The sequence below is a fragment of the Colobus angolensis genome, unplaced genomic scaffold (genome assembly GCF_000951035.1).
Source record: "Colobus angolensis palliatus isolate OR3802 unplaced genomic scaffold, Cang.pa_1.0 Scaffold221, whole genome shotgun sequence".
In the NCBI taxonomy this organism is placed as follows: domain Eukaryota; kingdom Metazoa; phylum Chordata; class Mammalia; order Primates; family Cercopithecidae; genus Colobus; species Colobus angolensis.
In genome coordinates, this window is record NW_012115389.1 from 4066043 (window position 1) to 4090529 (window position 24487).

At 43.4% G+C, this 24487-nt stretch overlaps 1 protein-coding gene across 1 annotated transcript in view; it reads right to left on the reverse strand.

Moving 5' to 3' along the window:
• Positions 1-21431: 21431 nt before the first annotated feature.
• Positions 21432-24487, reverse strand: part of PLEKHG1 (pleckstrin homology domain containing, family G (with RhoGef domain) member 1) — a 175567-nt gene continuing 172511 nt past the window's right edge. The window contains exon 16 of the mRNA XM_011943778.1: positions 21432-23266. Coding sequence (XP_011799168.1) covers positions 22203-23266 — 1064 coding nt within the window. The 3' untranslated portion in view covers positions 21432-22202. The remainder of the gene's footprint in view (positions 23267-24487) is intronic.

Below are 24487 nucleotides of genomic sequence, written 5' to 3' on the forward strand. Positions count from 1 at the left end.
GGCGGCGTGGCGCGTGCCAGGCGAGCTGGCGGCGGCTGGAAGAACCTGGCGCTTCCTCCTCGTCCGCAGGGACCCCTAGGGGGCACTGCACCCGGCGGCCGTGACGTGCGGAGGGCGGGGGCCTGGGAGCCGCTGGCCGGGATGTCACCGCTTGGGGCACTTTGGTTTGGTTGGCTGTAGCAGACAGAGGGTGGGGTGCGGAATGGGGCTCAGACCCTGCCCTGAGACTTTGCCTCCCTCCCTTCAGCCTGAAAGGCTGAGGTGACCCTTGGTACTCAGGGCGGCAAGTTTAGACGAAGGGCTTGGATTTACTGTACTGGAGGTGGCCTGAGGATAAGAGGCTTTGTAACTTTAGGCAGGGGCACTTAATCTCGGTGAGCTTGCGGGGCTTCGTCAGTGCTCTATCTCGTCAGAGCACAGAGATGACAATGGTCTTCTTAAAACCTTAAAAGGATTTTATAGTCCTGATTGGTTCCAGGGCCCCTCCAGGGGAACCACGTCCACAGATGCTCAAGTCCTTGGTGAAAAAAAACAAAAGTATTGGCATATCACCTATATTCCCTAAGTCCTCACCTAACATTGTGGAGGGGTTCTTGGAAACTGAAACTTTAAGCCAAATGACTGTAAGGAAACCAGTTTGACCAAAAGCTAATTGATATGAGTGAAGTTCCTACAACATATCTGTGGTCACAAAATCGCTCCTAAACTTATAAGGACCGAAACCCTTCTAATATTAAACATTGAAATAAGTGTGAGCCATGCATACATTTAAGAAAAGTTTTTGGCTCACGCCTATAATCCCAGCACTTTGGGAGGCTGAGGTGGGCAGATCACTTGAGGCCAGGAGTTCAAGACCAGCTTGGCCAACATGGTGAAAGCCCATCGCAACTAAAAATACAGAAAATTGGCTGGGTGTGGTGACACGTGCCTGTATTCCCAGCCACTCAGGAGGCTGAGGCAGGACAATCGCTTGAACCCAGGAGACAGAGGTTGCAGTGAGCCAAGATCATGCCACTGTACTCTAGCCTGGGCGACAGAGCACAGCTCTGTCTCAAAGAAAAAAAAAAAAGTTTTTCTTTTTTTTAAAAGCACTCCCTATCCCCCCGCTTAGAGAAAAATAAAGATTAGTAAAAGTGAGATGATTTTTACCGGCTTATTCCAACTCAGGGCACCAGGCAGCATAGGACACCATGCCTCATAGGGCGCACTCCCACACACGCACACTCACACTCGAACCATGTAGATGCAATTTCACCTGAAGTGCACTGCACGGCTTTGGGATGTGACAGGAGACCAGAAGACAGACAGAAAATCCACCCAGACATGGACAAAATGTGACAGTGGACCCAACCAGAAATCTATTTTTTTCTCATCATTATAAGAAAACCACTGAGCAAAATGATGAAATGATGTTATTCCAGGACCTGCTGTACTTATAATACCTAATACAATGTAAATGCTATGTAAATAGATGTTACACTGTACTTTCTTATTTCTACGATTATTTTTAATTTTTTCAAATATTGTCAGTCCCAGGTTGATTGAGGATACAGAGGGCTGACCATAATTTCCAAGTAAAGTGGATATCAGATTGTAATTTTATAATTTCCAAGTGAGGGTCAGATTGTTAACTTTATATTTTTACAGTCTTATAACTTTACATTCCCATAATTCCCAAATAAGGTGGGAATAAAACTAGTCCACGTTACAGAGATTGGTTTTCCATTAGCCAAGCACCATACTAGGACAGTGCTGGAAGGACCCCTCATACAATCCTAACAAATGTAGGGAATTGAGAGCTATTGTCTTGATGTTCAACTTCTGGAAACTGGGGTCCAGAGAGGCCCATCTGTTTACTGGCAGAGCTGGGAGATTGAGGCTGCAATGAGCTGTGAGTGTGTCACTGCATTCCAACCTAGGCAACAGAGTGAAACCCTGTCTCAAAAAAAAAAAAAAAAAAGGCTTCCTGAAGAAGGCAAAAGAGGTGGCACCTGGATGTAAGACCTTAGCAGTTGAGCTAAGGGAAGGTCAATGTTGGAAATGAGCTAAGGGAAAGCCAATGTTGGAAAAGTGGGAATGTTGGAAATGAAGGCACCACATGAGCAAAAGTCTGGAGCATGATGAATTTGAGATACTGAGAACTGTTCAGTCGAGTGGGGAGGGCGGTGCGTCCGGAATTGGTTCCTTCCGGTGGGTTCTTGGTCTTGCTGACTTCAACAATGAAATCAATGACCCTCACGGTGAGTGTTATAGCTCCGAAAGATAGTGTGTCCACAGTTTATTCCTTCAGATGTTCAGATGTATCCGAGTTTCTTCCTTCAGGTGGGTTCGTGGTCTCGCTGACTTAAGGAGTGAAGCTGCAGACCTTTGCAGTGAGTGTTACAGCTCTTAAAGATGGTGCGTCTGGAGTCTGTTCCTTCAGATGTTCAAATGTGTTGGACTTTCCTTCTTCTGGTGGGCTCGTGGTCTTGCTAGCTTCAGGAGTGAAGCCACAGACCCTTGCCGTGAGTGTTACAGCTCATAAAGGAGTGTGAACCCAAAGAGTGAGCAGCAGCAAGATTTATTGTGAAGAGCAAAAGAACAAACCTTCCACAGTGTGAAAGGCAACCCAAGTGGGTTGCTGCTGCTGGCTCGGGTGGCCAGCTTTTATTCTCTTATTTGGCCCCACCCATGTCCCACCAATGGTCCATTTTACAGAGTGCTGATTGGTCCATTTTTACAGAGTGCTGATTGGTGCGTTTATGATCCTTTAGCTAGACAGAAAAGTTCTCCAAGTACCCACACGACCCAGAAGCTCAGCCGGCTTCACCTCTCACTGGCACTCACTGTGGGATTTTGAGGCACCTAAGCTGGGGCACTCCAGCAGCTCAGAGGGAACTCATCCCAGACAATCAAGAGGAAAAGAAGGGAAGCGAGAAAGAGATGGAGACCTGTTATTGTGGCCAGTGATACCACAAAGAGGGAAAGGCGGTCCATACATGGGATTCAGCCTCCAATCAAGCCCAGCACATGCCGTCCAGGGCCAAATGCCCGCCTTGCTGAGCCCACTCACCTGGAATCCACGCTGGCCCACAAGCACCACACACAACCCCAGCTCCCGCCTGCACCTCTCTCTTCCCACTTCCCCATGAGCAGAGGCTCTGGCCTCGGCCAGCCCTGGAGAGGGGCCCTCATAGCGCTGCAGTGGGCGCTGCAGTGGGCTGAAGCACTCCTCGAGTGCGGCCAGAGCATATGCCAAGGCCGAGGAGGCGCCGAGAGCAAGCGAGGGCTGCTAGCACGTTGTCACCTCTCAATCCCCCCTCTAAACAGGACACCCCAACTGCTGCTGGGAATTGGGTGATGACCGCTCTAGCTAATTCCTGCTGGATTGGGGTGAAGAAGGGACCCTGCAGTTGTAGTGTCCTCCAGAGGAACTCTTTAGGCCAGTGGAAGGGACAGCAGTTCGGTCCAGGGGTCCTCGGTAGAAGTTGTTAGTTGAGCTCATTTGGGGTTCCATTTGTAAGACCATCTGTAGCTTGATGGCCTCGATTCTAGAGGAAACAAATTTGACCAGGTTAAAAATACAGGGTCCAAGGCGAGTAAGAGCAAGATGGCTACCATGGGACCTAGAAAGGGGAGAAGCCATGCTGCCCAACTCCAGAGGTTGGTATAAGACTTTGAAAGGTGTTGTCTGATTTCAGAAGCTTTTTCCTGTATTGCCGGGCAGCATCTTGTACTATCCCTGACTGGTTAGTGTAAAAACAACACTCTTCCCCTAAGAAGGTGCAGAGTCCTCTCTTCTCAGCAGTGAGGAGGTCTAGGCCTTGGCAGTTTTGGAGAGTCACTGCTGCTGAAGAGTCTATTTGGGATTGTAGAGTAAGGATAGATTTCGTTACTTCTTGCAAACTGTCTGAGAAATGCTTTGAGAGTGTGTGGTAGTAGGATAATAAAGTAGATAAACTGGCTATTCTGGTTCCTGTAGTAGTAGCCATCCCTAACCCTGTAAGTAGGGGTATTAATTGTATGGTTCTGCACTGACAGACTTGAGCTTTGAGGGGTACTGATAGGGTCTGATTTCCACAAGGTTAGAAGTTAGGATAATATATATTTACACTGTTCACTTTTAGCAAACTTTACTTTTGTTGAAAACCTTGTAAGTTTGGGATTTCAGTTATTCTTTGCTGTTAATAAGACCTTGTTCAGCCCATATTAACTTAGAATTGGTATAGATGGCTCCTTCCTGATTCTGTAAGTACTTTAAGGTTTGGCTGAGTACAAACAACTGGCACATTTGAGCAGACCAATTACTAGGCAATTTTCCTAACTCTGCTTCTACAAGAGTTTCCTTATTTACTGAATACCCATTGTGTCTTTTTTCCTTAATTGCCAGGGGAGGAACCATCTATCCTCCTGTCCTGAAGGGAGTTCCTCCTAGATTTGGTTGGACCTTTGTATGGGTAATTAATTAAGATTTAGATCCCCTGTTAGGAAACCTGCTGGGTTAAGGATTTTTGATTGGAAGGCTACGGGTTGTCAGTGGCCTCAGTGCTTTCAGGTTACGCTCTTGTTTACACTGACAAGGTGATATTGGTGTGTTAGAGGGTTACAGAGAAGACCTTCAATGATCAATTATAGGTTTTAAATGTACCCCGGCTCTTAAAGGAATAGGGCACACTGTTTTTTCTTTACTGCTTCCATCTCTCTTGCTTTCTCTTTGACTTCTTTGTCTCTCTCTTTCTGACTTCCTCTTTGTCTCTGTCTCTTCCTCTCTCTGTCTCTCTCTCTGACTTTCTCTTTCTCTTTCCTTTCTGCCGGTCTTTCCCTGCCTCTGCTAGCCATTTATGCTGCTGTTCTCCCCTCTCCTTCCCCTTTTTGATGGCTTCGGCAGTGTAAGACTGCCACTTCCTTGGGTTTTTGCACCATGTGCAATAAGTCCATGATTTCCTTGTGGTATTTAATGGTGGTTCGCCCAGAGGTTAGGAACTCCCTTTCTTTCCATATTGCAGCATGGGCATGTAGGATTAGATAAGTACACTTGCTATCTGTATACATATTTATTCTTTTTCCCTTTCCCAGTTCTAAGGCTTGGGTACGTGTCACTAGTTCTCCTAACTGGGTGCTGGTCCCTAGGGCAAGAGGCTTACTTTCCAGCACGGTTACATCACTAACTATGGCATAACCTGCCCTTCGTATCCCGTTCTCCACAAATGAAATTCCATCGGTACATAGGTTAGGGTCAGGATTAGCTAAGGGGACTTCTAAGAGATCATCTCAGGCAGCATAAGTCTGGACTATAATTTGTTGACAGTCATGCCCGATTGGTTCCCCATCCTCTGGAATAAAAGTGGCAGGGTTGAGGGCCGCACACGTTCATATTTGAAGCACTGGTCCCTCAAGGAGTAGTGCCTGGTATCTAAGCAGGCGGTTGTCTGATAGCCATAAACTTCCTTTGGCACCTAGTAAGCCATTACATCATGAGTAGTCAAGGAAAGGTACTGTGCCTGGATGTGCATGTAGGCTAGATTTATGTTTCCCTTTACACAAACATCTCAGTGTAGCAAAGAGTAACATAGCAGTATTGCCGCCAGCGTATCTCGCCTCTAGCCACAGGGCAGTTTTCTCCTATCTCATGGTCAGCTTTACACTGAGACATTTCATTCCCAGGGACGAGCAGGAGACGGAAACTTTCCCCTTATCTGAACTGCAAAGAGGCCTCCCTCTTTCACTACTCCTCCTCAGCACAGACCCTTCACGAATGTCAGGCTGGGGGATGTAACGTCTTTCCTTTCCCACAAGGCCATATCTCAGGCTGTCTCTGTCAGGGGAGACCTTGGACAATACCCAGGCTTTCTTGGGCAGAGGTCCCTGCGGCTTTCTGCAGTGCATTGTGTCCCTGGTTAATAGAGAATGGAGAATGGTGATGACTTTTACCAGGCATACTGCCTGCAAACATATTGTTAACAAGGCACATCCTGCATAGCCCTAAGTCCACTAAACCTTGATTCAACACAGCACATGTTTTTGTGAGCACAGGGTTGGGGCTAAAGTTACAGATTAGCAGCATCTCAAAGCAGAACAATTTTTCTTAGTGCAGATCAAAATGGAGTTTCTTATGTCTTCCTTTTCTACATAGACACAGCAACAATTTGATCTCTTTCTTTTCCCCACATTTCCCCCTTTTCTTTTTTACAAAACCGCCATCATCATCATGGCCCATTCTCAATGGTCGCCGTCTCTTCTGAGATACTGGGTACACCTGCAAACTAACAGCAGACAGAACAGGCACACCAGGATTAATAAGAGATTTACAATAGTGGAACTTCTGATAGTTTTAACCCAGGTGACCGGGTTAACATTTGCGAGGCCATCAGCAGCTTCTGCGATTGCCTCAGTTTCTGGCACCAAATTTAAATGGGCTTTTGATGCCTCAAACAATTTGTTCTTTTAATTTTGAAATGTCTAAAGTAAGATTATCTTCTCTTCCTTGTAGATGGCATCTAACCATGTCCCAGGGATGCTCAGACTCGTTATAGGCTTGGGGTGTAGTAAAAAAATCTGACGTATTCCAGTCACACTGTAACTGAAAACGATGTTCCAAGCTCATGAGCCTATCTCCCATCCAAATGACATTTTGTCTGAGATCATTAATCTGATCTGCCAACTTTTTGATCAATACCAGGTTGTGAATTCCACAATCTCGTAGAATATTTTGCCAATTGTTAACAAAGTGTACTGTTTGAACAGAAGAGTGCAATGCAACTCCTGCCACAGTGGCCATAGCTGTGACTGCAATTAATCCCATAATCACTGCAATCAAAGTAAAAATGAATCTTTTGGATCTATTTAGAATGACTTTTAATACTTCAGTCAAAATATGCATGGATGGCGAAGTCTCCCATGGTCGGTCCAGGGACACAGGGATCCATGTCCCTCTCATGCTCTCACTAGTAGAATACAGTGCTGCCAATTAAAAGTTGAATCAATGCAAGTAAACAGTCTACAATTTTCACAGGTTATAGTTTGGGAATCTGGGTTAATAACTATTTTACCTACAACTAGCATATAAGGGGGCTTTACACAACTTTGCAAAGGAATTATCAGAGTGGAATTTAGGTCGATAGTATACGATGGCTTATGGTCTCTTGTTTTTATAGCTTGATTTCCAGACCAAATTCTAGTGTGGTGTGAGGCCACAATAAGCTTCCAAAGTTCCGGGTTCTCAGGACCAGTAACAGGACTAACTTTGTTCGAGGTGATGAGATTCGCTTTTCACCCCATTCTCAAGGGTAGAGAGACTCTAACATTTTGTACTTATTTGTGTCTAAACCTTCTGTTAAGTCACTGTTCACAGTTGGACTCACATGTGCACTGGGACACGATTGAGTTTGTCCTGTGCAAATGCGGTAGAATTGACCTCGAGGTGCACAATCTATAATGGTTCCGAATTCATCGTTTTGTAATATCGCCGCACTATCAGCCACCCATTCTTCTCCAACTAAAACTCCTGGTCCTTTTGATTCTTTGGGAATTTCTTTGGGGCAAGGCTTCCCCTTAGGCCTAGACTTTAATGATCTTTGATAAGAACGGTCCTGCAAATAATTTACCTGTGGCCTGAGTGACATTCCACTTACCATGTGATAAGTAAATCCACTGGTGGCACTGATAGTAGGTACTTCTACCAACCAATTCTGGGTTGCAGGCATTAAGCATCCCAGTGCTCTCCCTAGGCAAATAGGAGGATAACGATACCCAGTGGAAATATTCATCATCATTCCTTCTTCCTCGGGTTGAGCAGGGCCACGATCATCCATGGGGCCAGATACCCATGCACTTTTATTAACATATACTTTAACAGGATTCTCTACCCATGTAACTGCCCGAATTAAGGGTGGGAAAGGCACATAGGCCCTGTAAGTATAATTAGCTGCAGCTGCTCCTGCAGACATGGGGAGACTTAACACCGTTGATACAATCATCAAAGCTGCAAGCAGCATATTCTCTGGAGTTCATGTCACCTTTGTGAATGCACTTAATGCCACTGAACTGTATATTTAAAAATGGTTAAGATGGCAAATTTTATGTGCATTTAACCACCATCTTAAAAATCAAGAAGGAGGTGGAGAAACATCTCAAATTGGTGATCTAAGTTCGCTAGAGTCAATTTCCATCGTTTACAACGAAGCCCTCTGTTGTTTTGTACAGTGGTTAAAGTGAATGCAGGTGAAGGTCACTGGCTATGAGCAAGTCAAGAAAATAAGGGGCTAGATGTTGGCTAGGTCATCCATCGAAACATCCAGCAAATACGGGTTTTCTAGATATTTTCAGGATGGTAGTAGTATATAGGGGTGGAGAGTATAGGATAAGAAAACTGACTCTGAGCTGTGGGCTCACCTTCACTGAATGAGGTCAATTGGTAAGAAGGTCAATGGATGATAGGAGTCAGGTGACACAAAGATTTACATTCCAGGCTGGGCACAGTGGCTCATGCCTGTAATCCCAACACTTTGGGAGGCTGAGGCGGGCGAATCACCTGAGGTCAGGAGTAAGAAACCACCCTAACTAACATGGTAAAACTGCCTCTCTACTAACAATACAAAAATTAGCTGGGCGTCATGGCATCCGCCTGTAATCCCAGCTACGGGGGAGACTGAGGCAGGAGCATTGCTTGCACCCGGGAGGCAGAAGTTGCAGTGAGTTGAGATAGAGCCATTGCACTCCAGCTTGGGCAACAAGAGCAAAACTTCGTCTAAAAAAAAAAAGAGAGGAAAAAAGATTTGCATTCCAAATAGCCACCATGCAATAGTACATTCATTCATGTGGGCGGAGAAGGAATGGTCTCCAGCCACAGCATGAATCCATGAAGCACTGACTCCACCTCTTGAACTTGAGATGTTGTATTGTGGGAGAATGAATAGCCTTCCCTTTTTTTTAAATTTTATTTTTATTATTATACTTTAAGTTCTAGGGTACATGTGCACAATGTGCAGGTTTGTTACATATGTATACATGTGTCACGTTGGTGTGCTGCACCCATTAATTCATCATTTACATTGGGTATATCTCCTAAAGCTATCCCTCCCACATCTCCCCACCCCACAACAGGCCCTGGTGTGTGATGTTCCCCTTCCTGTGTCCAAGTGTTCTCATTGTTCAATTCCCACCTACAAGTGAGAACATGCTGTTTGGTTTTCTGTCCTTGTGATAGTTTTCTCAGAATGATGGTTTCCAGCTTCATCCATGTCCCTACAAAGGACATGAGCTCATCCTTTTTTATGGCTGCATAGTATTCCGTGATATATATGTGCCACATTTTCTTAATCCAGTCTATCATTGATGGACATCTGGGTTGGTTCCAAGTCTTTGCTATTGTGAATAGTGCCGCAAAAAACATACGTGTGCATGTGTCTTTATAGCAGCATGATTTATAATCCTTTGGGTATATACTCAGTAATGGGATGGCCGAGTCAAATGGTACTTCTAGTTCTAGATCCTTGAGGAATTGCCACACTGTCTTCCACAATGGTTGAACTAGTTTACTATTTCTCCACATCCTCTCCAGCACCTGTTGTTTCCTGACTTTTTAATGATCGCCATTCTAACTGGTGTGAGATGGTATCTCACTGTGGTTTTGATTTGCATATCTCTGATGGCCATTGATGATGAGTATTTTTTCATGTATCTGTTTGCTGCATAAATGTCTTCTTTTGAGAAGTGTCTGTTCATATCCTTCGCCCACTTTATGATGTTGTTGTTTGATTTTTTTCTTGTAAATTTGTTTAAGTTCTTTGTAGATTCTGGATATTAGCCCTTTGTCAGACGGGTAGATTGCAAAAATTTTCTCCCATTCTGTAAGGTGCCTGTTCACTCTGATGGTAGTTTCTTTTGTTGTGCAGAAGTTCTTTAGCTTAATTAGATCCCATTTGTCAATTTTGGCTTATGTTGCCACTGCTTTTGGTTTTAGACATGAAGTCCTTAACCATGCCTATGTCCTGAATGGTATTGCCTAGGTTTTCTTCTAGGGCTTTTATGGTTTTAGGTCTAACATTTAACTCTTTAATCCATCTTTTTGTATAATTAATTTTTGTGTAAGGTGTAAGGAAGGGATCCAGTTTCAGCTTTCTACATATGGCTAGCCAGTTTTCCCAGTAACATTTATTAAAGTGGGAATCCTTTCCCTATTTCTTGTTTTTGTCAGGTTTGCCAAAGACCAGATGGTTGTAGATGTGTGATATTATTTCTGAGGGCTCTGTTCTGTTCCATTGATCTATATCTCTGTTTTTGTACCAGTACCATGCTGTTTTGGTTACTATAGCCTTCTAGTATAGTTTGAAGTCAGGTAGCGTGATGCCTCCAGCTTTGTTCTTTTGACTTAGGATTGTCTTAGCAATGCAGGCTCTTTTTTGGTTCCATATAAACTTTAGTTTTTTTCCAGTTCTGTGAAGAAAGTCATTGGTAGCTTGATGGGGATGGCATTAAACCTATAAGTTACCTTGGGTAGTATGGTCATTTTCATGATATTGATTGTTCCTATCCATGAGCGTGGAATGTTCTTCCATTTGTTTGTGTCCTCTTTTATTTCATTGAGCAGTGGTTTGTAGTTTTCCTTGAAGAGGTCCTTCACATCCCTTGTAAGTTGGATTTCTAGGTATTTTATTCCCTTTGAAGCAATTGTGAATGGCAGTTCACTCGTGATTTGGCTCTGTGTTTGTCTGTTATTGGTGTATAGGAATGCTTGTGATTTTTGCATATTGATTTTGTATCCTGAGACTTTGCTGAAGTTGCTTATCAGCTGAATAGCCTTCCTTTAAGAGGTCCCCAGGAGAAACATTCTTAAGGAAGAGCTAAGTGTTGGTTTAAAAAAGAAATGAGTTGGCCGGATGTGGTGGATCATGCCTGTAACCCCAGTATTTTGGGAGGCCGAAGTGGCCGGATCACAAGGTCAGATTGAGACCACCCTGGCCAACGGTGAAACCTCGTCTCTACTAAAAAATTAGCCAGGCGTGGTGGCACTTGCCTGTATTCCCAGCTACTTGAGAGGCTGAGGCAGGAGAATCACTTGAACCAGGGAGTTGGAGGTTGCAGTGAGCTGAGACTGCACCACTGCACTCCAGCCTGGTGACAGAGGGAGACACCATCTCAAAAAAAAAAAAAAAAAAAAAAAAATTGAGGGAACTGCTTCCATTAAAATATAGGGATGTAGAGTTGTTCAGTATGGAACTTAAAGTGATCCAGAGCATGCAGAGAGATGTGGGAAGAACAGCAGCAGTGAGAAGGTGGGTCAGGAGAGAGAACGCAGGGTGTAAGACTAGCCAGGAAGGATGGTCAGAGGAGCAGCAACCCAGAGTAATGGTGTGAAGCCTGGTGGTTTATGTGGCCCCTAAAATGCCAAGGACACAGACCCAGGAAATACTGGAAGGCTACAAAGGTAGACAGGACACTTGGATAAAACAAGGGTCAACATAGTTTGCACTTCTATGGGAGTTTGTTCTGTGAAAGGGCTGTATATACACAGTAACCCCCAAATGCAGAAGGAGCCTGGAAACCAAAGGAGGCAGAGAAATCCAATGTGTGGGTTTTGGGTGATTTATTAAGGAAACTTACAAACAGAAATGTGGTCTTGGGCAGCTACAAGATAGGTAGATCTCTGTACCACAACCCCTTAGACCCAGGGCTTATATCTTAGGGAAAAATATACGTGCTCTGGAAGGAATGTGTAGGTGGCTACCAGTGTCACAGCCTATGATTTCTGCAACAGTAACCAGGGTTGTTTTGAAGGAAACTTACAGTGAATGGGTGTTTCTACATAAATAATAATACATCAACTCAACATTTTGGAGGCATTCCCAGACTCAGGATTAGTCAGTGGATTGGTATTTAAAATAAAGTCACTCTTGTCCCCACCAAGAGTTTTCCTCTTCAATGAATGAGGAAGCCTTGTGTAGCAGGCAAAAGTTCCTCTTCAACATTTCCCCTTTAAATCACAAATCTTATTGATATCTTTTCTCAAAACTAACTGTTTCTTATTTTATGGTGATAACTCTGTTAAGCCTTATGTAGCAAATGTAACAGAATAAGCCTACTCTGACTTCAGTATCTATGTTAAACATGCTCACAGACACGTAGTACTTTCTATGTCCTTGTACCTTAGTCAAAACATTCGTGCTGGATGTGCCCAGGCATATCCCAGCTTGCAGCCTACACTCCTCCCTTATTTGGGAATATTATTACTTTTCTATGTCCTTTCATAAGCAACTTCCTTTTTTTCCTTCGTTCCTCACTGCCTTTACCTATTTAAAAAAGTTCTGAACTGTTAGTCAATCGGGTTTTAGTTTAGATTGTGAGGTCTGGCTCCAGCCAATGGAGTCAGGACACAGCAACCGGGACCTCAGGCGGGAGGCAAAAATAGTCTAGTATCTTTTTTACTTTGTGGGTACTCCCAGCAGGATTGCTGACAGGCACCAACCTTTCTGCAAAGGGTAAAAATCGCCTTGTTCAGGAAACTGTCTAATTGTGAATTCCTCTCTGTGACAGTAGGGAATAAGCATTTATTTCCAACACTTTGGGTCTCCCAGCAAGTGTGTCTGGAATTGGTGGGTTCTTGGTCTCACTGACTTCAAGAATGAAGCTGCGGACCCTCGCGGTGAGTGTTACAGTTCTTAAAGATGGTGTGTCCGGTGTTTGTTCCTTCTGATGTTCAGACATTTCTGGAGTTTCTTCCTCCCGGTGGGTCTGTGGTCTCCCTGGCTTCAGGAATGAAGCTACAGACCTTCATGGTGTTATAGCTCATAAAGGTGGTGCAGACCCAAAGAGTGAGCAGCAGTAAGGTTTATTGTGAAGAGCAAAAGAACAAAGCCTCCACAGCACCTAAATGGACCCATGCCAGTTGCCACTGCTGGTGCTGGTGACCAGCTTTTAGTCTCTTATTTGGCCCCGCCCATATCCTACGGATTGGTTCATTTTACAGAACACTGATTGGTTCATTTTACAGAGTGCTGACTGGTCCATTTTACAGAGCGCTGATTGGTCCATTTTACAGAGAGCTGATTGGTCCGTTTTTACAGCGTACTGATTGGTACATTTACAATCCTTTAGCTAGACAGAGTGCTGATTGGTGCATTTACAATCCTTTAGCTAGACAGAAAAGTTCTCCAAGTCCCCACACGACCCAGAAGCCCCCTAGGCTTCACCTCTCACTGGCACTCACCATGGGAGTGTAGGGCACCAAGCCTGGGCATTCCAGCAGTACAGAGGGAGCTGGTTCCAGACAATCAAAAGGAAAAGAGAGGAAGCAAGAAAGAGAGGGAGACCTGCTGTTGTGGCCAACGATCCCGAGAAGAGGGAATGGCGGTCCACGCACAGGATTCAGCCTTCTATCAAGCCCAGCAGGGGCCGGCGCTCACGTGGAACACACGCCAGCCCGCGAGCACGGCGGCGCAGCCCAGCTCCTGGCCGGCGCCTCTCTCTTCACACTTCCCCGTGAGCAGAGGGAATGGGCTTAGGCCTGGCCAGCCCCAGAGAGGGGCCGTCATAGCGCAGCGGTGGGCTGAAGGGCTCCTGGAGCGCGGCCAGAGCAGACGCGGAGGCCGAGGAGGCGCCGAGAGCGAGCCAGGGCTGCTAGCACGTTGTCACCTCTCAGAAGGACTACCTGAGCCATGTAGTTTGCTGGCTTGGGGAGAAGCTCGCGTTTGATGCAGCTTTTTCCGAAGCTCCCAGGGAGTGCAGTCTGAGCCTGGTTTCTGATTGTTTAGGCTGGAAAGCGTGGCCCCGGAAGGTGCAAGCCTGGTCCCCAGGAGTATGGGTAGCATAGACACCAACAATGCTTGGCAAAATCTGTCTTATTATTAATAACAACCAGTGTATGGTACTACAGGTGAGGCATGCATGGAGACATTTGATACATGAATCTTTAACTGCAGCTGAATTTATTCTCTTAAATTCCCGGAAGTCTAATTACTGGCTCAAAGAGGATGAATTTTTAATGTTACTGGTTCGTATTGCTAAATTCATTGATAATATTCTATACCAATGTATATTCTTATTCAATTGGGTTTAACAGTCTTTCTCCATCCTTAATCATATTGTGTAAAAATTTTAAAAAATTTCTTTGTCACAAAATTAGCATGGTTTTGAGACCATTCTTTAGGGGTCTCCTGATTTTGTATTTCTTAATGTCTTGTATTATTCTTTTACCCCAGACTATCAATTCAAGTACATTTATAGAGCATACAGTGTTGGAAGATAGAAATAGTGTCTCTCCTTAGGGCAGAAGGCAGATTCGTTTGCCTCCATAGAATAAAGATAATGTCTCCCTCCAGGGGCAAAGGTTTGGCAGATTTGCTAGTAGCTTCTTTTAAGTTTGGGGATTTCTGAGCTCAGGGGTCCTCTGCTGTGGAATGAACCACGGTTGCTCTGACACTAGAGCGGCAAGGGGAAGCAATGCAAATGTAAAGCTCGTACTGCTGGCTGTGCTGTAATCATGTCCTTCATCTCTTACCCAGGAGTCTTGTGTCTTCTGCCAGTGTTTATGAAACTGATGCAGGTTACCTTGTTAGCTTGCAAGCTGGGTAAAATCTCACAGTTCTTGGCAATCATTTCTGAGCTGGGTTTTGAGGACTCAGCAGGTTTCCCTTTGGATAGTAGGGGAAGGGTATTGCAGGCAGAGGGAGCAGCTCCTATTCATATAAAGGCAGACACAGATTGTAGAGGGCTTTGTGGAGGATTTTTTTTTTTTCCTTTGAGATGGAGTCTCGCTTTGTTGCCCAAGCTGGAGTGCACTGGTGTGATCTTGGCTCACTGCAACCTCCGCCTCCTCGGTTCAAGAGATTCTCCTGCCTCAGCCTCCTGAATAGCTGGGATTCCCGGCATGCACCACCAAGCCTGGCTAAGTTTTGTATTTTTAGTAGAGATGGGTTTTCACCATGTTGTTCACCATGTGAACCACCGCGCTTGGCCCTGGAGGATTTTATTCTGTGTTTAAAACACAGAATAAAAGACAGGAAGTGGGGAAGACCATGGCAAGACAACCAGTTAGGACACTGTTACAGTAGTCCAACAAAAAGACTGCAAACTAGAGGAGGAGCTTCTGAGGAAGAAAGGAGTCGTACATGGGGAAAAATGACATCAGTTTCGGACAACTCAGGTAGAGATGTCCTGCAGGAAAAATCTTCAATCCTCCTGGCACTCAAGAGGGGAGTTTGAGCCTAGAGATGGTGTTTTGGGAAACAGAGTATATATAGTAGTGAATTCAAGTGAATTCATAATATTAAAGGAGAATGGAGTGGAGATGATTTAGTATCACAAACCTGAAGCCTCTGGAGGCTTCTAGAGGACAGGCAGATAATACAGTATTAACTAGGGAAGTGGACCAGGTGTAAAACTTCCCCCAAAGCAGCAATACGTTCTATAGACTTGTGACATATGTTTATTTTACCTTAAGAGGAGAGATTTCTTATTTTCTACCTAAAGCATCTGTATTCAAGTGTACCACGGCTGCTTTAAATTTGTTGACCAAGTCCATAACGAAACACAAAGGAACCATTTCCCCCAAAGGTCAAAGCAAGTGTCTGCCTTTTAGGGTGACTTTCACCTTTAGATCCCCTCCTTAGATCTCACAGCATTGGCCTCACCAGAACCCAGGTCCACACATACCACATTTTTCTTTTTTTAAGAGGTGGAAATTTGGATTTTATGCTTAGGCCTTTCAAATTATACAAGACTAGGGCCAGGCATGGTGGCTCACGCCTATAATCCCAGCACTTTGAAAGGCCGAGGTGGGGTGGATCACTTGAGCCCAGGAGTTTGAGACCAGCCTGTCTTTACTAAAAACACAAAAATTAGCCAGGCGTGATGGCACGTGCCTGTAGTCCCAGCTATTTGGGAGGCTGAGGCAAGAGAATTGCTTGAGCCCGGAATGTGGAGGTTGCAGTGAGCTGAGATTGCGCCACTGCACTCCAGCCTGGGCAACAGTGCGAGACTGTCTCCAAATAAATAAATAAAATTGCACAAGCCAGATGGAGCCCCTGGGCCAGCAGTTTGCAGCCTCTGGCTTAACTGTGCTCTAGTAGAAGGAATCTGCTTACCCCGTGGTCTTGATGGTTCCATGAGAACTATGTGGAGAGGCATACATTGCTATGTAAACAGGAGGGCAAACTGGGGGCTTGTATTTGCCCCTTAGAGCAGATGATTTGATCACCATCCAAGCCCTGTTGTTTTATATTGAGCTGAATAAACATGGTTTTGGAACCAATGAGGTGGAACTGCCTGCTTGTCTTTTTTCCTACTGTATGATGCATGTGAATAAGCCATTGTCAGGAAAATAAGACTCTTTTTTGTAGATACATAAAGCGGAATTTGCTCCATGGGTGTGTACCACAGTTGTAAAGTCGGCAAGTGTGTTTTTTGGCACCCAAAATCTCAGCATTCTGGGCCTTTTCCTTCCACCTTATCTGACTTCAACCCCACATGCTAGGGTGCTCTGTGCTAGGGTGCTCTGTGCTCTCATCACATCATCAAAAGCAGTTACCAGGACAGGCACTGGTCTACATGGAATTTTGAGGAGAGTCTGATAACCCCACCCTCCTGTGCCCATATAGATGCTTAGCCTAAAAGGTTACTGGAAATCTGCAGAGTAAATGTCTCTGGAATTCTATCAGCCATGAGATGGGAAAGGTGCAGAGTCTTTCCAAAATGCCACCTCCCCTGACCTAACTAATAGGAACACTAGAGAAAGTTGATACTGGATTTCTGAGTGTGCTGTGAATTTTTTTAAAGCAACGTATTTGCTGTTGTTACTTCCCTCCTTTGTGTATCTGGTTTGAATATGTTTTTCACATGCTCTGGGCTCAGATGAGTTTTTAACTCTATTCAATGATTAAAATGTATGGGACACAACAAGTTTCCCAGCAGTGTGTGGAGCTGGTAAAGCCATTTCTACCTCAGATGGTCAAAGCAGACAATGGTTGCATGTGCTAAATTTTAGAATATTATTTCTTTTCTTTTTAAGATGGAGTCTTGCTCTTGTTGCCCAGGATGGAGTGCAATGGCGAGATTTCGGCTCACTGCAACCTCCACTTCCTGGGTTCAAGCAATTCTCCTCCCTCAGCCTCCCAAGTAGCTGGCATTATAGGCGCCCACCACCACGCCCAGCTAATTTTTGTATTGTTAGTAGAAATGGGGTTTCCCCATGTTGGTCAGGCTGGTCTCGAACTCCTGACCTCAGGTGATCCAAAGTGTTGGGATTATAGGCGTGAGCCACCGTGCCTGGCCTAGAATATTCTATCAAAAATGAATTTTTGATCTTCTGTTAAAGAGCTTCCAAATATGCTATACACCAGACATTCCAAATTTTATTAATTTACACTTATATAGGTTGTACAATCATATTTTGCATTTAAGCTTTTTAATACAGCATAATTTCCACAGTATCTCTGTGGAATAAGCATATATATGTTATTCATATATATATATCATAAGCATATATATATTATTTTGTTAAACAAAAACATTGAAAAAAAGGGTAGGCATGATAGCTCATGCCTGTAATCCCTGCAGTTTGGGAGGCCAAGGCAGGAGGATCACTTGAGGCCAGGAACTCACGACCAGCCTGGGTGAGACCATATCTCTTTTAAAAAAACACCAACAAGGCTGGGCATGGTGGCTCATGCCTGTAATCCCAGAACTTTGGGAGACTGAGGCGGGAGGGTCACCTGGGGTCAGGAGTTCGAGACCATCCTGGCCAATAGGGTGAAGCCCCGTCTCTACTAGTAGTACAAAAATTAGCCAGGCATGGTGGCGCACACCTGTAATCCCAGCTACTCAAGAGGCTGAGGTAGGAGAATCGCTTGAACCCAAGGAGACAGAGGTTTCAGTGAGCCGAGATCGTGCCACTGCACTCCAGTCTGGCCGATAAGAGTAAGACCCTGTCTCAAAAAAAAAAAAAAAAAGAATTGAGTGTAGTTATCACAATCCATCTGGATAGAGAAAGTTATACAGCATTAGAGGATCTCAGAGTTCTTGAAGTAGTAACATTTGCTCTTTCAAACAGAGATTTTTTTATTGTTTTTACATCAAATGAAACTTAAGAGACAAATATTATCAAGTATTCATGTTCAACAGCTGTATTTATAGCTCATTATAAGCCTGCTCATTAAAATTTTTCTTTAAGGACTGAATTTATGTTTACCATTACACAGGGCACGGTTCTTCTCCTGTCATTTGTTTCTCTAAACTGAACTTGGAGCGAACCCATCCATTTTCCACCTCAAGGTGGAATAGGAAGATAAGGCAGATCTGAGGGCTCCTCAATGTGAGGTTGGAAACTCTTCTCTCTAAAATACACTGAAAGCTGAAGGCTGTTTCTTCAGTGTGAGGAAAGTCAGGTAATCCACATTTTCATTATAATGGGGTAGAGCTTTTTACTTATATTTGGAAAGAGTTGCTTTGGAAAGTGTCTGTAATTATCAACTTATAGCAGTATATTTTTGTTCCGTGTAAACTTTCTATTAAAGAAAATTAACATGAAGTTACATGAAAAAAACTCAATTTGTGCCAAAAACTTCTATAGTAATTTTTTTTTTTTTTTGAGACAGAGTCTGTGTTGCCCAGGCCAGAGCACAATGACATGATCTCAGCTCACTTCAACCTCTGCCTCCCTAGTTCAAGTGATTCTCGTGCCTCAGCCACCTGAGTAGTTGGGATTACAGGCATGCACCACCATCCATTTTTAGTGGAGACAGGGTTTCAGCATGTTGGCCAGGCTGGTCTCAAACTCCTGGCCTCAAGTGATCCACTCACCTCGGCCTCCCAAAGTGCTAGGATTACAGGTGTGAGCCACCGCACCTGGCTATATTAATTCTTTGATTCAATAATAAAGCAGTTAAACGAATGTCTTCTGTTACTTACTGTGAATTTTTTAAAAAGGTAATTTAGCAACTGATTTAATTTAGCTGTCTCTCAAGAAAACAAAAACAATCCTAGACACCAAATTCACTGATTCAAAAGTAATCCAAAGATGTAGAAAATGGTCTATCATGGGCCACTGAGACATAGTTAGATCATTGTGACCCTGAACCAATTTCTCCGTGGTTCACAAGGCAAGGAAAAGTATTATAGCTAAATGTAGTTTGGAAACATCTTGATGTTCTAAAACACATTAACTCACGCTATAAATTACTTTGTACTTTACAAACTTTATTAAATAATGGGCATTACTAACTTTCATTATCTTATATACAGTATTTAAACTATGTTTTCCTAGATGCATTTTTTTTCCCCACAAAGAATAGAGCAGGTGAAAAGTAAACTTACGTAAAAAAAAATTGAACCTGCAGTACAGGAAACTAGTAAGAACTTGACATACTTTAAAGCACATATAACTTTTCCCCCTGTTATATACACCCCCACCCCACCTCTAAAACAAACTATTTTAAACAAAAGCAATTGATAACTTTCAGGAAAAAAATACAAACATGATTATATATATACACACAGCTCTCAAAACCTGTGTCTTGGCCAACAGAAATGATCTATAAATCTAGATTTGTCCTAAAACCTAAAGCCATGTAGACATTTTATACAGTAAGATACCCACTTACGTGCAGTGAGGTGTATTCCTATGGGCGACATCAAAGTCATGCAACAAGACACTGGCGTGAAGAAGTAATTTCTGAGAGTCAGAGCAATAATATGAACTATATAGAATCAGATAACAACAACCAAAAAGCGAAAATGCGAAACAGCTTTCCTGGGACAAGAGTCAGGTAATTTTGCTCATAGGTACTACAAATGCACTTACACACACCTCTAAGAACATACTTTCTTGGCCGGGCGCAGTGGCTCATGCCTGTAATCCCAGCAATTTGGGAGGCCAAGGCGGATGGATCATGAGGTCACGAGTTCGAGACCAGCCTGGCCAACATGATGAAACCCCGTCTCTACTAACAACACAAAAATTAGCCAGGTGTGGTGGTGGGCACCTGTAATCCCAGCTACTCAAGAGGCTGAGGCAGGAGAATCGCTGGAACCGGGGAGGTGGAGGTTGCAGTGAGCCGAGATTGTGCTCCAGCCTGGGCAAAGAGTGAGACTTGGTCTCAAGAAACAAACAAAACAAACAAACAAACAAACTTTCTTGTGGTGCTTATTTTTGATTGTTTCATCTTGAAAACTCATATCATGTTCAAATAAAGACAATGAAGAAGGAATGTTTCCAGACCATGCTATTCAATGTGGACTTTCCTTTATAAGCTGTAAGAAGAATATTTTGGAGAAGCAAGAAACTTGGGTTATTTTTTGTTATTTAAAAAGAAAATCAAATGCCTTAGGTACCTATTTGTAAGATAAAAATGCTCATATTTTGTGTTTTACAGTTAAGAAAAAGAGGCATAGGACTCACAAAGAGAAAGAATTATGTCACTTACTCAATATTACTGCTTACCTTTAAATGAAGAGCCCAGGCCCCTTTCCCTACATATATTATTGTATCTTTTAAAATAGAAACTAAGAGCATGGCCGAGAGGCTGTAGAATGTACACCTGATTAAAATGAGAATACAAAGGCCACCACTTGAGAAAGCATTCTTGCCGCATTAACTGCAGTCTTCAATAAAATCGAATATGTTTATAAAGCCACAATTTATCTGCCTTCATTTTTCTTTTTAGCTTCTTTGATTTTGCTTTTTATTCAAAATGTCTATTTTTGTTTTTTTGTTGCCTAAGGAGTTAGATTAGTATACAGTGTCACATTGAAATGTTACAAATGGTCAAAACATAAAAGGTGTTAGTCAGCACCTGGTAACCAAAGATGTCATTCTTTTATATACCTGAAAACAATGAAAAAAGGCTCCCATGTTATGGGTGGTTTAGGAAATAGATTCTTGCCCCATTCCTGCAGCCAATGACTCCTCAGGGCCAGGATCAAGGAGGTCATTTGGCAGAATCCCAAACTCAGGAGGGTGCATGTGCAAAGCTGCTCTGGAAAGGGTAAGTTTAAAGTGCGTTGTCTGATTTTAGCTCATACTTAACTTTGTATTGATTAGAAACAGGCACACAATATGGTCTGGTGGGATTTCAGTTTTGTTTTTTCTCTTTCAACTGTCTGTCATTTGAAGAGGTAATCAAATGGTTCCCAGAAGTCATCCCATTTTTTTTTTTTTTTTTTTTTTTTTTTGAGATGGAGTCCTGTTGTGTCGCCAGACTGGAATGTAATGGCATCATCTTGGCTCATTGCAACCTCCACCTCTCGGGTTCAAGGGATTCCCCTGCCTCAGCCTCCCGAGTAGCTGGGACTACAGGCAGGTGCCACCATGCTCGGCTATTTTTTTTGTATTTTTAGTAGAGACGGGGTTTCACCATGTTGGCCAGGATGGTCTTGATCTCTTGATCTCGTGATCTGCCCCCCTCGCTCTCCCAAAGTGCTGGGATTACAGGTGTGAGCCACCGCGCCCAGCTCATCTATTCTAATAGTTAAGTCAGTCTGCATTTTATTGACCTTGGTTTTCTCTAAGTCATTAAGGAAATCATTCATTTCACCCCAGAAATTATATATAAACATGATGAGCAGCTCATTCTCTAGGCCTTGTCCAGGAATAGTGGTAAGGGGTTTTGCGTACAGAAAATGGGTCCTGCTACATTTTGATTTTCAACAGTCATACAATTTCTGCATCAAAATGAAACAAAAGAATACCAGCACAAAAACCCTAAAATGGGCACCTCAGACTACACACCAATTACAGATCTCTGGCTTACGTTATCCTAAGGTCTTGCCACAAATATAACCAAAATGTGAGATATAAGCATAATTCTTTCAACAGCTTTCGTTGCCTTTTAAAACGTGACAAAGTCTCCTTGCTGCCTTTAAGTCACAGGATAAAACTACCTGGGTCTTCTGGATAATAGGAAAGGACTATTGCATTCTTAAGGTGTGGGCACTATTGTCAGGTTATGGCCATCGTGTTAAAAGTCTAAAAAATTTCAAGTAAGATTGACTTACATGAAACATGAAGACACTCAGCATGAGAAAATATACTGTCGATGTCAACATGTGCTACAGTACAATCCTGGCTGCATTGTCAGCCATTTCAAAAAGTTGTGCTGTAAAAGAAAGTATATTTTACATCTCTGGTTCTTACAAAATTGTTTTAATCTGGTACACATAAAACACCTCATCAATATCTGTAATGTTTTACGAGCAAAATAAGAAGTCGATTCAGGCAGTTATTATGAAGAACCTTAAGCAAAGCTGCTTGAACTGAGACACTGAAATTTTTCCCTTAGAGACTGGACAATATTTTGTTGATTGGGAGATGGCCCCCTCCAAAGATAGTCGTTCAGTTTGTCAGAATCATTATATGGTGTCAGATATGGTGAAAGCTCAGGTTTGCTGTTAACTGGCTTTTTTGGAGTGCGCGGACTATTCAAGGAATGCAATGTGTTGCCGCTGCAGACATTATCAGAAAAGTCAGCATCCACAAACTTTGAGTCAGATTTCCTTCTACGATTGTGAGATGGCTCCAACTCTGACTCATCTTCTTCTGACTTGATTTCCACATAGTCATCTTCATCTCCATCAGTCTCTTTGAAATTGGAAAAATAGTTCTGTGTTGCAATTTGGGCATTTAAGGGTAAATTTCTATTGACCACCACAACTTTCTGTGAGTCTTGGAGTGTGAGATCTGAGAGTTTTTCAGTGTCCTGTTGACACGAGTCAGCAATATCTGGCAGTAAGTCCTGGTGACTCTCACACCTTGAACTTCTGTGTAAAGACAGCAGCTGCTGCTTTCCCATGTCACTAGGATAGTTGATGGAGTCCATGGATTTGTTTATCAAGACAGAGGAAGATGACTGGGACCTGTGATAAGGCTGAGATTTCGTGCTGATCCCTTTCCGACCTAAGGAGTTGTAAAGATGGTCCTGACACCAGTTCTCTTTGTTGGGCTGACTTACTACCACGCTGCATCTCTGCACAGAGCCCGGCAGAGGGTCGGAGGTTTGAAGAGAAGGCACAGAGCAAGCTGCGGACAATTGCCTGGGAGTACTTTTTGTATTGATCTCAAACGTGGGATATCTTGACCTCAAGTCTTGCTCTGGTGGGAGACAGAAATCTGCTAACTCTCCATTACTATAGGTTGAATGCAGAAGCCAATCTTCACTACCATGGTGGACCCGGGAAGGTGATGCAGACCTCAGGAGGGAGGATTCTTGAGGGCTGGCCCAGGCATCCTTCTGAATTTTCAAGGGAGACTCTCTGAATACAATCTGGTCATACAACTGGGAATACTCAGCAATCCTGGCACCTGGAAGGCAAATATTGAAACAGTAAATACACACAGGATGATTCCTATATGTGAAGATTAAAAATAAGAGAATAATATTCTAACTAACATATTTTAAAATTTTGACAGTAGACAAGACTAAGTGATGTTTAAGGATGAGTAATCATTGAACTCTAAGCAACACACACACACAAAAATCCATGGTTTAATATAAATAAAAATGCCACCTAAAAGTTCATTTAATTTCATCTAATTCTCCATTATTCTGTTTCAACAGTAGGTCTGCAAGCGTCCACTATATAGAATGAAAGTTTCTAGTGTTCTTTATACACACAAAACAGTGTCAGTGCTGAAAACATGCATCATAAAAATAAGAAAGTCAGCACTTCAGCCTGGTCAATGAAAAATCATTCAAGCAATGTTTAAAAGCAGCATCGCAGGGGCTGGGTGTGGTGGCTCATGCCTATAATTCTAGCATTTTGGGAGGCCACACCAGGTGGATCACTTGAGGTCAGGAGTTCAACATCAGCCTGGCCAACATGGTGACACCCCATCTCTAGTAAAAATACAAAAATTTAGCCAGGCATGGTGGTATGCACCTGTAGTCCCAGCTACTTGGGAGGCTGAGGCAAGAGAATCGCTTGAACCTGGGAGGCGGAGGTTGCAGTGAGCTGATATGGTGCCACTGCATTCCTGCCCGGGTGACAGAGCGAGACTCCATCTCAAAAAAAACAAAAAAACAAAAAAACAAAAAAACAGCATGACCACAATCCACAATGCAATAGCTACCCCTGGCTTCTGATCATTCTTCTTTGCTCTCAGACAACTGCTCCTAGAGGAGTTGGCTCCTGGCTGTTCCTGCACTTTTTGCTTCGAGACAGCCCTCCACCGCCATTGTCTGGGGAACCAATGTCTACTAAGGAAAGTTCTCCCCTCAAGTGCTTCAAAACCACATGTATTGACTAACTCACATCTCATTTCACATCCCCAAGAAGCAGAGCACTAAAGCCTAGGCCGCCAAAACATTAAGAAGGAACTGTCTGTGCATGTACTCAATAATCTAATGCCCTCTACTATTGGTTCAAGAATAGGACCTAACAGTTACTTCCACAAAAGCTTTTGCCACATAAAATTAAGCCACAAGTCCATTCTCCCCTTTGCCGTGATTCTGAGTACAGATATTTCTAAATATTAATACACTAACCATGCTATGGGTAGGAGATTCTCTTTGGCTAGAAATAA